The sequence below is a fragment of the Cibotium barometz genome, chromosome 4 (assembly GCF_041138505.1).
Source record: "Cibotium barometz isolate CiBa-2024 chromosome 4, ASM4113850v1, whole genome shotgun sequence".
NCBI classification, from domain to species: Eukaryota; Viridiplantae; Streptophyta; class Polypodiopsida; order Cyatheales; family Cibotiaceae; genus Cibotium; species Cibotium barometz.
The window spans coordinates 47,326,678-47,340,050 of record NC_141049.1 but is presented as its reverse complement, the minus strand read 5'-3'; the positions used below and the strand labels follow the sequence as shown (position 1 = coordinate 47,340,050).

General features: G+C 42.7%; 1 protein-coding gene across 1 annotated transcript; it reads right to left on the bottom strand.

Annotated features, from left to right (window-relative positions):
* Positions 1-9,815: 9,815 nt before the first annotated feature.
* Positions 9,816-11,700, bottom strand: LOC147639332 (12-oxophytodienoate reductase 7-like). Its single transcript, XM_086783238.1, has 5 exons — positions 11,501-11,700; positions 11,196-11,336; positions 10,968-11,098; positions 10,674-10,856; positions 9,816-10,579 (listed from the first exon to the last, which is right to left on the bottom strand). The coding sequence occupies exons 1-5, from the start codon at positions 11,563-11,565 to the stop codon at positions 9,861-9,863; spliced, it is 1,239 nt and encodes a 412-aa protein (XP_086639364.1). The 5' UTR covers positions 11,566-11,700; the 3' UTR covers positions 9,816-9,860.
* Positions 11,701-13,373: the final 1,673 nt, after the last annotated feature.

Genomic DNA, 13,373 nt, shown 5'->3' with positions numbered 1-13,373 from the left:
ACAGAGGAGAGCAAACGCCGCAATAGTAGGAAGAGTGGGAGTGGAGGATGCGGCAGGTGCTTTGGTGGGGGAGGTAGTAGGGCACGCGGTGAGAGAGGAGATAGAGGGAGAAGAGTTAGAGGAGACAGTGAGGATGAGGAGGAGGTGAGAGAGGTGGAGGGAGTGATTTACTATGATGTGACGGATAGGGGCGGGGTAGTGATGGATGCGAGGGGGAAAGAGGTAATGGAGTACATGCGTGGGGTAGTTTCAAACTTATACAGAAATTATTTTATTAAATTTAAAGATCAAAATAGCCGATTAGTTGGGGAGGTGATAGATGCTGTACATAGTCGGTACCCCAATCCCCCACATGTGACATTCTCGGATGTATGGGGAAGGACGTGAATAAGGGAGATCTTAAGTAATAAAAGATCTCACACTACAAGGGATCGGGCTCATACCCGCGCTCCTAGCTGCTAAAAATGACTTGTGAAAAAAAGTAGCGGGCCCGTGTATCAGCGCGTGTATAATCGCGGCCAGAGACATGCGTGTAAAAGCGCATGTATAGGACTTTTTAGACACGCTGATACACGGGCGTATACATGCGTTCTATCAGTTTAGCTGCGCTTAGACGCGCTGATACAAGCATCTATACACGCATTTTGTCAGTTTAGCTGCGCTTATACATGCGTATTTCATAGATTTGATGCGTCTATACACGCGTGTTTTACAAATTATCCGCGTATATACACGCAACTTTTTGCAGAGTTGACGCGTTTATACATGTGAACAGAGAGCAAAAAAAAAATCCAGAGAGTGCTATTTGGTACCTGAATGCTGTTCTAGCATTCCAGCACCCAATAACACTCTTTGGATTTTTTTTTTGGGTGCATTGGACCATCCACGAGGAAGATTAAGATAAGAACGACATGAATGCATACATTGTCAAATACACGATTCAAGACAGACATGAATGCAATACTATCGATTCACGATTCAATATTACTATTAAAAATTTATGTGTACACATATATACAAGGGAGTCCATATGTCAAAGTAGCCCATGGCTTCAGTTACAAAAAATATATATACAACCACATCCTCAATATGGAATGTGATACTATAAGTCTGAGTACTACTCAGACCCAGATGATGACTCGGTGCTCCCTCTATGCTTAGATGAGCTCACATCGGTCGGAATGTCCGATGAGTAGTGCTCACGTCCACCCTCTGCAGTGGCGATGGGTGGATCATCAGCAGCTTGTGCTATTCAAGTAATATATAGTATATAAGTATATATATATGTAATTCAATAAACCAAAATCATTCGTTTAGAGTTTTCAAGTACCTGGTCTCATGGCCATCTCAAACTCCGCATCCGTAATACATCCCTTGGCTCTGAAGATGGCCCACGTGTCACGTTTGCTATGCCAGCGAGTATACCCAGTATCGTGGGCTGTGGGCTTCCTCCCCGTAACCCACCTCGTTGTATCATAATCAACACAATTTGTAAGATTAAAACAATCATAGAATCAATGAATTAAGTAAACAATCAAATAAAGTGGCAAGATACTTACGAACTCTGCCTCCCATGACTCGACACCGCTAGATCTGAAATGCGAAGATCCAATGGTCTCCATTTGGATCCGTCGTGCCTCCACATGCTACCTGCTCTTCATGCCACTCTCTGCTCGTTTCTTTGCCTCCTTCCACTCGTGTTTGTGCGCAGTGGCAGGTTTCTCGGCAGGATAGCCACCCACAGCTACATTTAGCCCATCATTGTATGCGAGTTTTTTAAGGTGAGATCTTTTATTACTTAAGATCTCCCTTATTCACGTCCTTCCCCATACATCCGAGAATGTAGCATGTGGGGGATTGGGGTACCGACTATGTACAGCCTCTATCACCTCCCCAACTAATCGGCTATTTTGATCTTTAAATCTAATAAAATAATTTCTATACAAGTTTGATACTACCCCATGCATGTACTCCATTACCTCTTTCCCCCTCGCATCCATCACTAACCCGCCCCTATCTGTCACATCATAGCAGATCACTCCCTCCACCTCTCTCATCTCCTCCTCATCCGAACTGTCTCCTCTAACTCTTCTCCCTCTATCTCCTCTCTCACCGTGTGCCCTACTACCTCCACCACCAAAGCACCCGCCGCATCCTCCACTCCCAGTCTTCCTACTGCTCCGGGTGGAGTCACGAGACGACTGGGGGACGGTGGCTATGAGCCCTGACGTGACGTGGCTCTGAGGGAGTACGTGATGGTGGCTGTGAGCCCTGACGTGACGGTGCTTTGGGAGGGTGTGCGTGAGTGTGTCTGGGACGAGGTATGTCTCCTCGGTGGGCGTGGAAGAGGAGAAGCTGCATGTCATCTCATCGGACTCGTAGGCATAGACGACGGTGGAGTGCCCTGGATACTCGCGGTAGGGGTATAGACACCAGGCATGGAAGGAGGGGGATGGGCATACATGTACTCTGTAAGCTCAACTGGACCAGGATGGCACCCAAAATGATTTAGCATCTCCATCAGCCAATTGCTGTACGCAAATGGATAGGATGAAGAAACTGGATCCGTAAAGAATCTGCAAAAATAAAAGTATATACATAATTTCATCAAAGCACACATGCAAGCTAGCACATATGATTTTCCACCATCAAACTGACATCACTATCTAGAGAATTCACATCTTCAACAACACTCAGAACTATAGAGTTATCCTCCTACAACTCTTCAAAAACTACATCACTATCACCACAACATCCATCTTGTGTGGTTATCTTCAAAGGTTGCACACACATTATTGCATGCATGACTATCATCATCCTCATGTACATCATGGGCTGTCTCTTGACTCACACAAATACCATCATCCAAGTCACCTATCAGCTCTAAGACCATACAACACAGTCGCATGTATACACCCGTCTAGAAACGCGTGTATACATCCGTCCAAAAATGCGTGTATATGCGCGTGAACCGTCTATGCAAACAGGATATATGCAGACATACACACGTTCCTACACGTGGCCTGCGAAAAAAAAAAATTGAAAGCGACCGACCTCCGATAAATCGTCCTTATAAAAAGCCCACTGTCGCCCCCTGTCACAATCGTTCACCAGATGGCAACCAAAGAAGGAGAAGGACGGAGACAAACCCATAAAGGAAAGAGACAATAGCATAAATAAATATGAGGAAAGAGACAGGGCAAAGGACAAACGGACTCACCCGTGTGTGCTCTTTGTCTGCTCCTTGCACTTAGGTTTAGTGCTCTATTGGAAGAGGCGACGACGAAGGAGAGCAGATCTATTTTTTGAAAATGTTTATTTGGGGAAGGCGGGTTATTTTTAAGTTGAACAAGTCGTCACATGTAAAAACGCGTGTATTTTCATGTTTATAATAAATCAGCCGCGTTTATACACGCGATATTTAGGATGTAGCCGTGTTCTTACACGCGATTTTCAGGATGTAGCCACGTTGATACACGCGATTTTATGGATGTAGCCGCATTAATACACGTGATTTTTAGGATCTAGCCGCGTCAATACATGCGATTTTTAAGATCTAGCCGCGTTAATACACGCGATTTTTATACTTTCATTAAAAAGTGATTATGATTTTGTGTTTTCTGATTTGTGTTAGGATATCATCAACCTCCTCAAGCAGTTCTGGTGAGGATGAGACAATGCGTCATCGTAATCGCTCGCGATGTGTGGTTGAGACAAAGGATCAAGTGTATGTGTAATCGATGTCAAGGATGCATTGTACGAGCATGTCAAATTACCTTGAATCACATCTCTATGTATGGAGAATGGAATCAAACAGGTTTAGAGGTGAGTAGATGTAAATTGATAGTATTCAAATGACTCATGGTATCCAAATTAAATTAATGGAGTTGTAATATATATACTCTAATTGAAGTAAGATGCAGTACCACACCCTAACATGGTGCCCTACGTGCGGCGAGAGCACGCAAAGCGTCGACGAGATGATGCTGGAGCTTCGGGATCTATTGTCAGAGATGAGTGGGAAAGGGATGACAATAGCCCTGCACCCCACGAAGTTGTGGAAGAGGAAGTGTTTGATGATATGGTGCGGTATCTTTTTAAGGATGATCCCAAAGGTATGGACGACAATGATATGGAACAAGAGCATCTTTACAAGGCTTCATCGACACCGGTTTTTGAAGGGTGCACATTCTCTATTTTACGTGCTTCACTTGAACTACTCAATATACAAACAGTTTATGGATGGAACAGGTATAGTAATGTTTTTCAATCTTGTTTTGTGTAGTCTCTAATTGGATTAAAGGTCACATAAAGCAATCCCTTGTGTAGGTACTCCATTTTTTTCGGCTACCATATTGGACCCATCTTAAGATCAACCATCTTCTTGATCCCATGCACATCTTCAAGAATGTGGGATCTGGTATTTGGGAACATGTTATTGGTAAACGAGACAATGTTAGCGCACAGGAGGACTTACGGGTCGCAGGACGTATGCGTCAAGCGTGGCCACACGAGAGGAGGGTGGGCACGTTCGTCTTCCGCCTGCACCATGGATTATATCAAAGAAAGAGGAGAAGCAGGTAAAGCAGGCCATCACCACTTTGCGTACTCCCACTGGATGCATGAGATTATTGAAGCGAGCCTTTACAACCACTAAGAAAAGAGGCGTTGAGCAACTATATGGGTTGAAGTCCCACGATTGGCACAAGATGCTCCAAGTAAGTGTTTTCCAAGTCTTGTACGTTGAAATTAAATTTTGTAATGCCATAAACTATACATACATGTGCTCTTATGTGCGCAGTTTATACTACCTACTACCATCGACCATTGTGCAAATAAGAGTTTGAAAAAATGTATTTATAAGATGGGCGAGCTTGTGAGGTATGTAAAACCCATGTTAGATCACCCTTCATTATACCTTGCAAAATGAACGTGCATAAGGTATAACGTACTATTCATTTATTTTTCAGATATGTTAGTTCCAAAGCAATTGATCCAGCCACGTTGGATGATGCGCGTGTTATGGCAGTGGAGGTGGTTTGTTTGGTAGAGGAGACTTTTCCGCGAACCATTCTAAGAAGTCCACTACATCTCATTGTGCATTTAGTGGACGAAATTGCTTTATGTGGCACTGTGCATTCACGTTGGATGTTTTTCCTAGAGCGCTTCATGAAGACCTTAAAAGACTTTGTGAGGCAAAGTGCAAGGCCCGAAGGAAGCATGCCCGAGGGTTGGTTGATACAAGAGTCTCCTGTATATATTTCAGAATTTCTTGGTGGTCAGGTGGACATCTCTTTGCCACGACTATGGAGCAATGAAGAGGACTTGAGGATGACCTCTATTGTGCCTCAAGGAAAAGGACAGAGTAAAGCAATTGACAGAACATTGATTGATGATCTCAATTTCACTTGCATCCTTAATAGTGATGTGATGAGCAAATGGGTTACAAGATATGAGGATGCAAAGACAAAAAGGCAAGCAGAAAGAGCTCTCTTTCGGAGGCAACATGGCTCTCATAAGGCGTACCCTAAGCATCTAGCAACACTTTCGAATGATATCCATGTTGATTGGTTGCATGAGGAAATGGAGAGAGCAGAGAGTGACGAGGGGCTGCATATCATAGCGGAAGAATGGGAGTATGCACGAGGATGCATGTTAAAGGTACATAGAACTAATGTTTTGCATTAGTTGTAAGTGATTTGCTTTAACACCATATTGGGGAATATGGGAATTTTTCAGTAGTTTTGGACACGTGGTCAAATCTTTGGATTAATCATAACTTGAACACCATTACTCCAAATTGAGCGCTCTATAGCTCACTAGATTCCATTTTTCAAGCGCTTTCCAACAATAGGTCACATGATATGGTTTTAAGAAACTTTATGTTATCCAGGTCCCACCTTTTTAGTATTCAAAAAATGGGAGTTGGAAAATTTCCAAACTCACTAATATAGTGTTCTTTTAATATTTATTCACATTGCTTACACAAATATTGCTTCTATTTTGGTCCAGTGCACTATGTTCAATGCTATATGGTGTGAAGGCAAGCATTTTCGAACACAAAGAATTGATGAAAAGAGGAATACACAAGATTATGGTGTCATTAGTAGCTTTGAGGGAGCTAATGGAAAAATGGATGATTATTGTGGCACAATCCAAGACATATTTAGGCTTGACTTTCGTCGCTTCTTTGTGTATGTTTTGGATGTCAAATGGCAAATGAACGTGGTGGAAAAAGGGCCTAATGCAACGATAAAACGCCATGCAAGTGGCTATTTATGAGGATGATTAGGACATCGATACCATTATCAATGGACAAAATATCGATAGTGGAATAAATTTAATCGTAGCCTTACAAATTGATCAAATGGATATTGATGCTGATCGTTTGGCAAGGATGGATCTTATTGAAGATGAGATCGAACCCTAACCAATCCATCACTGTATCATTCTAAATTGATGACATTTCTATTGTATATGTTGTCTTTTAATTATCTCATGATTTATTTTTGAATATATAAATCATTGTTGTAAATGCATGGAGTGGGATTGTGTAATGATATATACTGTAATGTACTATGAGATGGTTTAAAGAAAATAGTTTTTAATTTTGTAAAGGAATTTAGTTTTTCTTAATAAAGCGTGTATTGATGCGTGTATTAATGCGTGTATAATTGCGTGTATATACACGTGCTTATACACGCGTTTCTGAAACCAATATACACACGAATTCAGATGCCAGTATACACGCGCTGGTAGATGCCAATATACACGCGAATTTAAATGCCAATATACACGCGCTCGATACTATTCAAATACATGCGCGACTGTACACGTGCCTGTAATTTATCGCGTGTATGGGAGCATTGTCTTGTAGTGTCACCTTAAGAAACTCGCGTACGATGATAGGCTAAATGTAGCTGCGGGGTGGCTATCCTGCTGAGAAACCTGCCATTGCGCACAAACGCAAGTGGAAGGAGGCAAAGAAACGAGCAGAGGGTGGTGTGAAGAGCAGGCAGCATGTGGAGGCACCATAGATCCAGATGGAGACCATTGGATCTTCGCATTTCGGATCTAGTGGCATCGAGTCATGGGAGGCAGAGTTCGTAAGTATCTTGCCACTTTATTTTTTGATTGTTTACTTAATTCATTGATTCTATGATTGTTTTAATCTTACAAATTGTGTTGATTATGATACAACGACAGGTTATGGGGAGGAAGCCCACAGCCCACGATACTGGGCATGCTCGCCGCCATAGCAGACGTGACATGTGGACCCTCTTCAGAGAGCCGAGGGACGTATTACGGACGTGTAGTTTGAGATGGCCATGAGACCATACGATCGACAAGTACTTGAAAACTCTAAACGAATGATTTTGGTTTATTTAATTATATATATATATACTTATATACGATATATTACTTGAACAAGCACAAGCTGCTGCACCTGCTATGCTCCTACCACCACTGATGATCCACCCACCGCCATTGCTCTTGCTGGACATGAGCACTACTCATCGGACATGTATACCGATGTGAGCTCATCTGATCATGGAGGGAGCAGCGGGTCATCATCTGGGTTTGAGTAGTACTCAGACATAGTATTACATTCCATATTGAGGATGTGGTTGTATATATATTTTTGTAACTGAAGCCATGGGCTTTTTTAGACAAACCAATTTGATTTTGTATATATTTGTTTATAATTGAAGCCATGGGCTACTTCGATATATGGACTCCCTTGTATATATGTGTACACATAAAATTTTGATAGTAATATTGAATCATGAATTGATAGTATTGCATTCATGTCTGTCTTGAATCGTGTATTAAGACAATGTATGCATTCATGTCGTTCTTGAATCATGTAATGACAATGCACTAAATCTTCCTCGTGGATGGTGTAATGCACCAAAAAAAAAATCCAGAGAGTGCTATTGGGTGCTGGAATGCTGGAACAGCATTCAGGTACCAAATAGCACTCTCTGGATTTTTTTTAACTCTCTGTTCGCGTGTATAGACGCGTCAACTCTGTAAAAGTCACGTGTATATACGCGGATACTCTGTGAAATGCGCGTGTATAAGCATAGCTAAACTGACAAAACGCGTGTATAAGCCCTCGTATCAGCGCGTCTGACTGCGTCTATACACGTGCTTTTACATGCATGTCTCTGGCCCACGATGATACACGCGCTGATACACGGGCTCGCTACTTTTTTTCCACAAGTCATTTTCCGCGGCTAGGAGCACGGGTATGAGCCCGATCCCTTGTAGTGACTATAAACATTGTAACTATGAGAATGGCTGGCAATGCCACAAACTCCTTTGACTTTCATGAACTTTTAGATACCCAAGTGTGAATAAGGTCTAATTGTATAAATAACAACATTCTCATAATGAAAGAAACAATCCCTCTTTATGCCAATTGAGTCTAGTCTTATCTCCTGGCACTCTTGTGCCTATTTGAGAGAGAGAGAGTTGAGAGGAGAAATAGCTTCACTCTTAGTGCATATTTCTCTTATTCTTGTGATTCATGAGTGTGAGAGTTGAGAAGAGTGAGTGTCCTTGTATGAAGAAGAGCAACCTCTTGGTGACAACTTGAGGAGGAGGCAAAAGAGTGGATGTAGCTACCACTAGCATAGCTTGGAGTCTTTAGAGATACAAGCTTGGATGCCGATACCACTAGCATAGCTTGGAGTCTTTAGAGATACAAGCTTGGATGCCGATAAGTTCCCCATAACATGTTAAGGTAAGTATTTTCTATAGTATTAGTAGAGGTATGATGTAGCCAGTAACATCAATTTGAGATTTTTAAATAAGGCTAAGACTCTATCTTGCGAGTTGTATTTTCAATCTATTTTTGGGGTCTCATAAATCATTAAGAAATCCGGGCTTTTAATGTTCAAAACTATGTTGTTGTCCTTAAGCCCTACCTTTTATGTAGGCAAAAGCCAATTTCTTTCAAGAATTTTTTTAATCTTTGCATGGCTCCTAAAGACAAAAGTCAAGGTACACTTCTCATGCATAGGTTGGAGTTAGCCCAAAGAAAGTGCACGATAAGAAATCAAAACACAAGTTTGGAGAGGACATTAGTGTCAATTCATCAGGCGTGCTACTCGTGCGCGATAAGAAATCAAAACACAAGTTTTGAGAGGACATTAGTGTCAATTCATCAGGTGTGCTACTCATGAAACTCCTATATCTTGCTTAACTTTACAAGAGAAATTACATAAGGATAAAGGAAAAGAGAGGCATGCATGACTTTCCAACAAAAATTTGGAAGACCAATTTAAGTGGCTAATTTATGATAGAGAAGAGGTGAGATATTGTGACATCATCATAATGCATATATCCAAAGGGTGGTTGAGTCAATTTTAAATTAAGTAATTTGAAAGAACGTTGCCATATTGTCATACTGAATGTCACAAGTATGCAAGCTATTTTTCTTGATAGAAAGTGCAGGGGGTGCACTATTAAGAAACCCTATGTATCACGTGCCTTCAAGGGGTATTTAAAAAACCCCATACTTGTGAATTTCTCATGAATAAAACTTTATTCTTTAGCTAGAGGTTATTCTTTAGCATTTATCTAATGGCAATAACTTGCATATGCCCTTACAAACTTCATCCACGTTGTCAACATATGTATTGAATCACATTAGCATTCAATTAAGAGTTTGAATGTGCTTAGTAGCGTAACCTTGCTAGACTCTAGTGGTTTGCGTAGGATTAGAAAGCGATAAGCATCGAAAAAAAGTGTTGGATGAACTTTTTTGATGGGACGAGGACTCTTTCTTTCATAAACCCACGTCAAAATCCAAGTAAAATAATAAATTGAACATTCTTTAGGGGCACGTGATATTAAAATTTCAAAACCTCGGCCACCACTGGCGTGCCGGGTGACGAGAGATCTTCGAGAACTCTGCCGCACGTGGGATTGATCTCCAGCTTCCTGCGCAGGCCAAGATTCTTCCTCGACCAACCGTCCGCCACCTCCTTGGAATTGAGCGTGGCGTAGTCCAAGTAACCCTTCACCTGGTCATGCGTGTAGAATGTAGAGCGGTCGTACACGTTGAGCTTAGCGTCGATAGCGAAACGCAAAGGTAGATCCGGGTTGGAGATGAAGAGCCGCCCGTAAGAGATTAGATGCGCCTCCCCGGTGCGGATAGCTTCCATGCCGGACTCACGTGTGTATCCTCCACTCGACATGACCGTTCCTTCGTAGGCCTCGCTGAAGACTAGACAGTTCTCTACGGTGTCCTTCACTCCCTCCTTGGTAAAGCGCGGCTGGGTTAGGTGGAGGTAGGCCAGCTTCATCTTGTTGAGCTCCGAGATGAGGTGAAGGCCAAGGGCTTCCGGATCGGAGTCGACGGCGCCGAGGTGGTCTATTATTGGCGAGATTCGGATGGCGGTGTGCTCCTCCCCCATCTCTCCAGCTACAGCCTCCAGCACCTCCAACCCGAACCTGCAACGGTTCTCAACGGCGCCTCCATACTCGTCCGCCCGGTCGTTGATTCCGTCCTTGAAGAATTGGTCCACCAGGTAACCGTGTCCGGCGTGGATCTCCACCCCGTCGAACCCTGCAAAATTTGCGACCCATTGGCCCTAAATCATCATTTATAGGGGCCCGTATCGACCAACTAAAAGATGGACGTAGTGATCGTCTCACTTTACCTGCCCGGCGAGCATTCCTAGCCGCCTGCCGGAACTGATCGACAATCGCGTGGATCTCGTGGACCTCGAGTGCGCGGGGCTGTGAGTATTCCGCCATAACCCCTTCCGGCAGTCTTATGGACCACCTCGTGGGCACCTTCCGCCCAGTGGACGATAATGGAGGACATCCTTTAGGCTGGTAATCTAAAATCAGCACATTATCCTTTAGGCTGCTAATCTAAAACCACAACACCATTAATCTGCGCTTAGATCATGAACTTAATAATCTACAAGCCAAGCCCCCCACATACATACATGTATGAGATGCACGGCCCACATGCCATAGCTGGCAGAAGATGATGCCGCCCTTGTCATGCACTGCTTTCACTACCTTCCTCCATGCCTCCACTTGCTCCTCGGCCCAGATGCCAGGAGAATGAGGGAACCTGAATAATGGAAAGTTTAGACAAGGTCTTAACATTCATTTGCAAATAAAGGGCTGCTTTAATTTTACTCTGAACATCAAAGCTTTGGGCCTCTTACCCAATGCCTTCTTGGGCGACAGCCACAGCCTCAGTGATTAACAAGCCCCCTTCAGTAGCTCTCTCGGAATAGAACTCAATATGGGCAGGCTGAGGGACATAATTTAGTGCTCGGCAGCGAGTGAGCGGTGCCAACACAACTCTGTAGAGCACAAAGGAGAGGACGTAAATTATCAGAGCCATCCCTTTCAAGCACTACAGTCCCATTACATGAAAAAATCATTATAGCATCAGGAAAAATGCTTGATGTCAAAATAGTCATACTGAACGAACAATCACAAAATTAAGAAGAACATTCTACAGCACCTGTGCGAGAGCTGAAATCCGCTCAGGCTCAAGGGTGCTAAGAGGTTGCTGGAGATGTCATCCATGCTGAACTGTTGTTGTGATGGAGAAGAGGAGATGAAATGGGATGTGAAGGGGAAGGGGGGGATAGTTAGTGGTGCTGTAGCCTTAATCACAAGGTGTATTAGCTCTATAAAACAATTCTAATCCTGCGAGAAGGCTTTTCGGATGTGGAAATGTTTGAGATCGCCTGCAGGGGGCGAAGGCATTTTATACATGAAAGAGGGAGAGGAAGAATGGGTTAAGAGATTGAAGACCCTCTACCGTGACGTTTTCTGGGAAGTTTCCCAGCCGTGCAATCTACGCTGCCGCCGCAGCAAACACGGTCGTCGGTCAATTCGAATTTAACAGTGTGAATTATTCCGAATACCAATACAATTGAGACCATAGTGCTCTTCCATAAAGCACGAGTCTTTGCGTTAGATGAGAGCTCAAGCCCCAGAGCCTCTCTGGGCGCTCGGTCTGTTGAATTTAATAAATAGAATGTGAATGACTTCTATTATTCCTAAAGGTTATTAGTAGAATAATACAAATTGAAGCCCAGCCAAATTCTAAACTTAAAGAAATTAGTTAATTCTACACTCGTAGATGACCAAGAGATGCCCAAGTTTCTTGAATCTTGGCGCCTCTTACTTGACGAGTCGATGCTCTTTGGGGTTGACTTGTCCGAAAGCATCCAAGCAATGCTTCTATTAGCCGCTTTGCCTGCTTCGTGGCAACCATTTATAATCACAAAACATCAGCACATTTAACAATACCCACATTAATACCCGCCGTCTTACAACAATATACACTCCGCCATAGTATCTCCAATACATCCTGTATGGCAATGTATGCTCGTCCGTCACATAAACAACATTACAACTCACAACCTAGATCCAATTCCAAAGGATTTAGACGATCAAACTGATCGTCATCATCATGCTATAATACAAATAACTCCGGTTTCCTATTAAATAAACCATATTGTAAAATCCGTGATTGCCATGGCCATTCCACTTCTGACTGTTGGCATAAAGACAAAAAAGGTAAATCACATTCAACTCATCATGCTAATTATGCATCTGACTCTGATGACGCATCACACAACAATCACATAGTGCATGCTCATCACCTAACTCAAGTTATGTATTTGAAACGATGGTGCAAATCTACCCTTTATGGCTATACATGATTATGATACTAACAATAACACCACTTGGATACTTGATATGGGAGCCACATGCCATCTTACCTCACAAAGATCTTGGCTACAAGACTATCAACCTCTTACTGATAGTTTTGCGATTTGGTTTGGGAACAACAGCATTCAACGTGCCGAAGGCATTGGCACTGTCAATGTCGAATTGTCAGATGGCAACACAATCTCCATAGATCAGGTATATTTTGTACCTAATCTTGCAAAAAATCGAATTTCTGTTTGTCGATTAACAACACAAGGCACGGCCGTGGAATTCTTCCATGACCATTGCCTCATCAAACATAGACTACCAAGTGGACGAACCTATGTTGTTTAGTGCCCAAAGATTGGTCGCCTCTACTTGTTAGGGCATTCACCAATCTTACAAGAGGTACACTCTGCCTTAGCGGATGAAAATTCACCAAATACTATATTATTATGGCATTAGTACCGCCAAGGAAGCTTAAATATTTCATCCATGCAAAAAATGGCACGTTATAAGTTAGTTAATTTTTTTTCTATTAATCCAAAAGGCACCCTAGCATTATGCGAAGGATGCGTTTATGGAAAATTATCACAAACTAAATTCCCTCATAGAACTGACCGTACCACATCTCCACAACAACTTGTGCATACGGATGTTTGTGGTCCAAT

Bases quoted from the DNA above. Each gene is read 5' to 3' on its own strand.
- LOC147639332 (XM_086783238.1), bottom strand. From the start codon at position 11,565: ATGGATGACATCTCCAGCAACCTCTTAGCACCCTTGAGCCTGAGCGGA. The intron at 11,337-11,500 runs GTGCTGTAGAAT...TGTGCTCTACAG, and splicing joins GGATTTCAGCTCTCGCACAG to AGTTGTGTTGGCACCGCTCA. The intron at 10,580-10,673 runs GTAAAGTGAGAC...CAAATTTTGCAG, and splicing joins TAGGAATGCTCGCCGGGCAG to GGTTCGACGGGGTGGAGATC.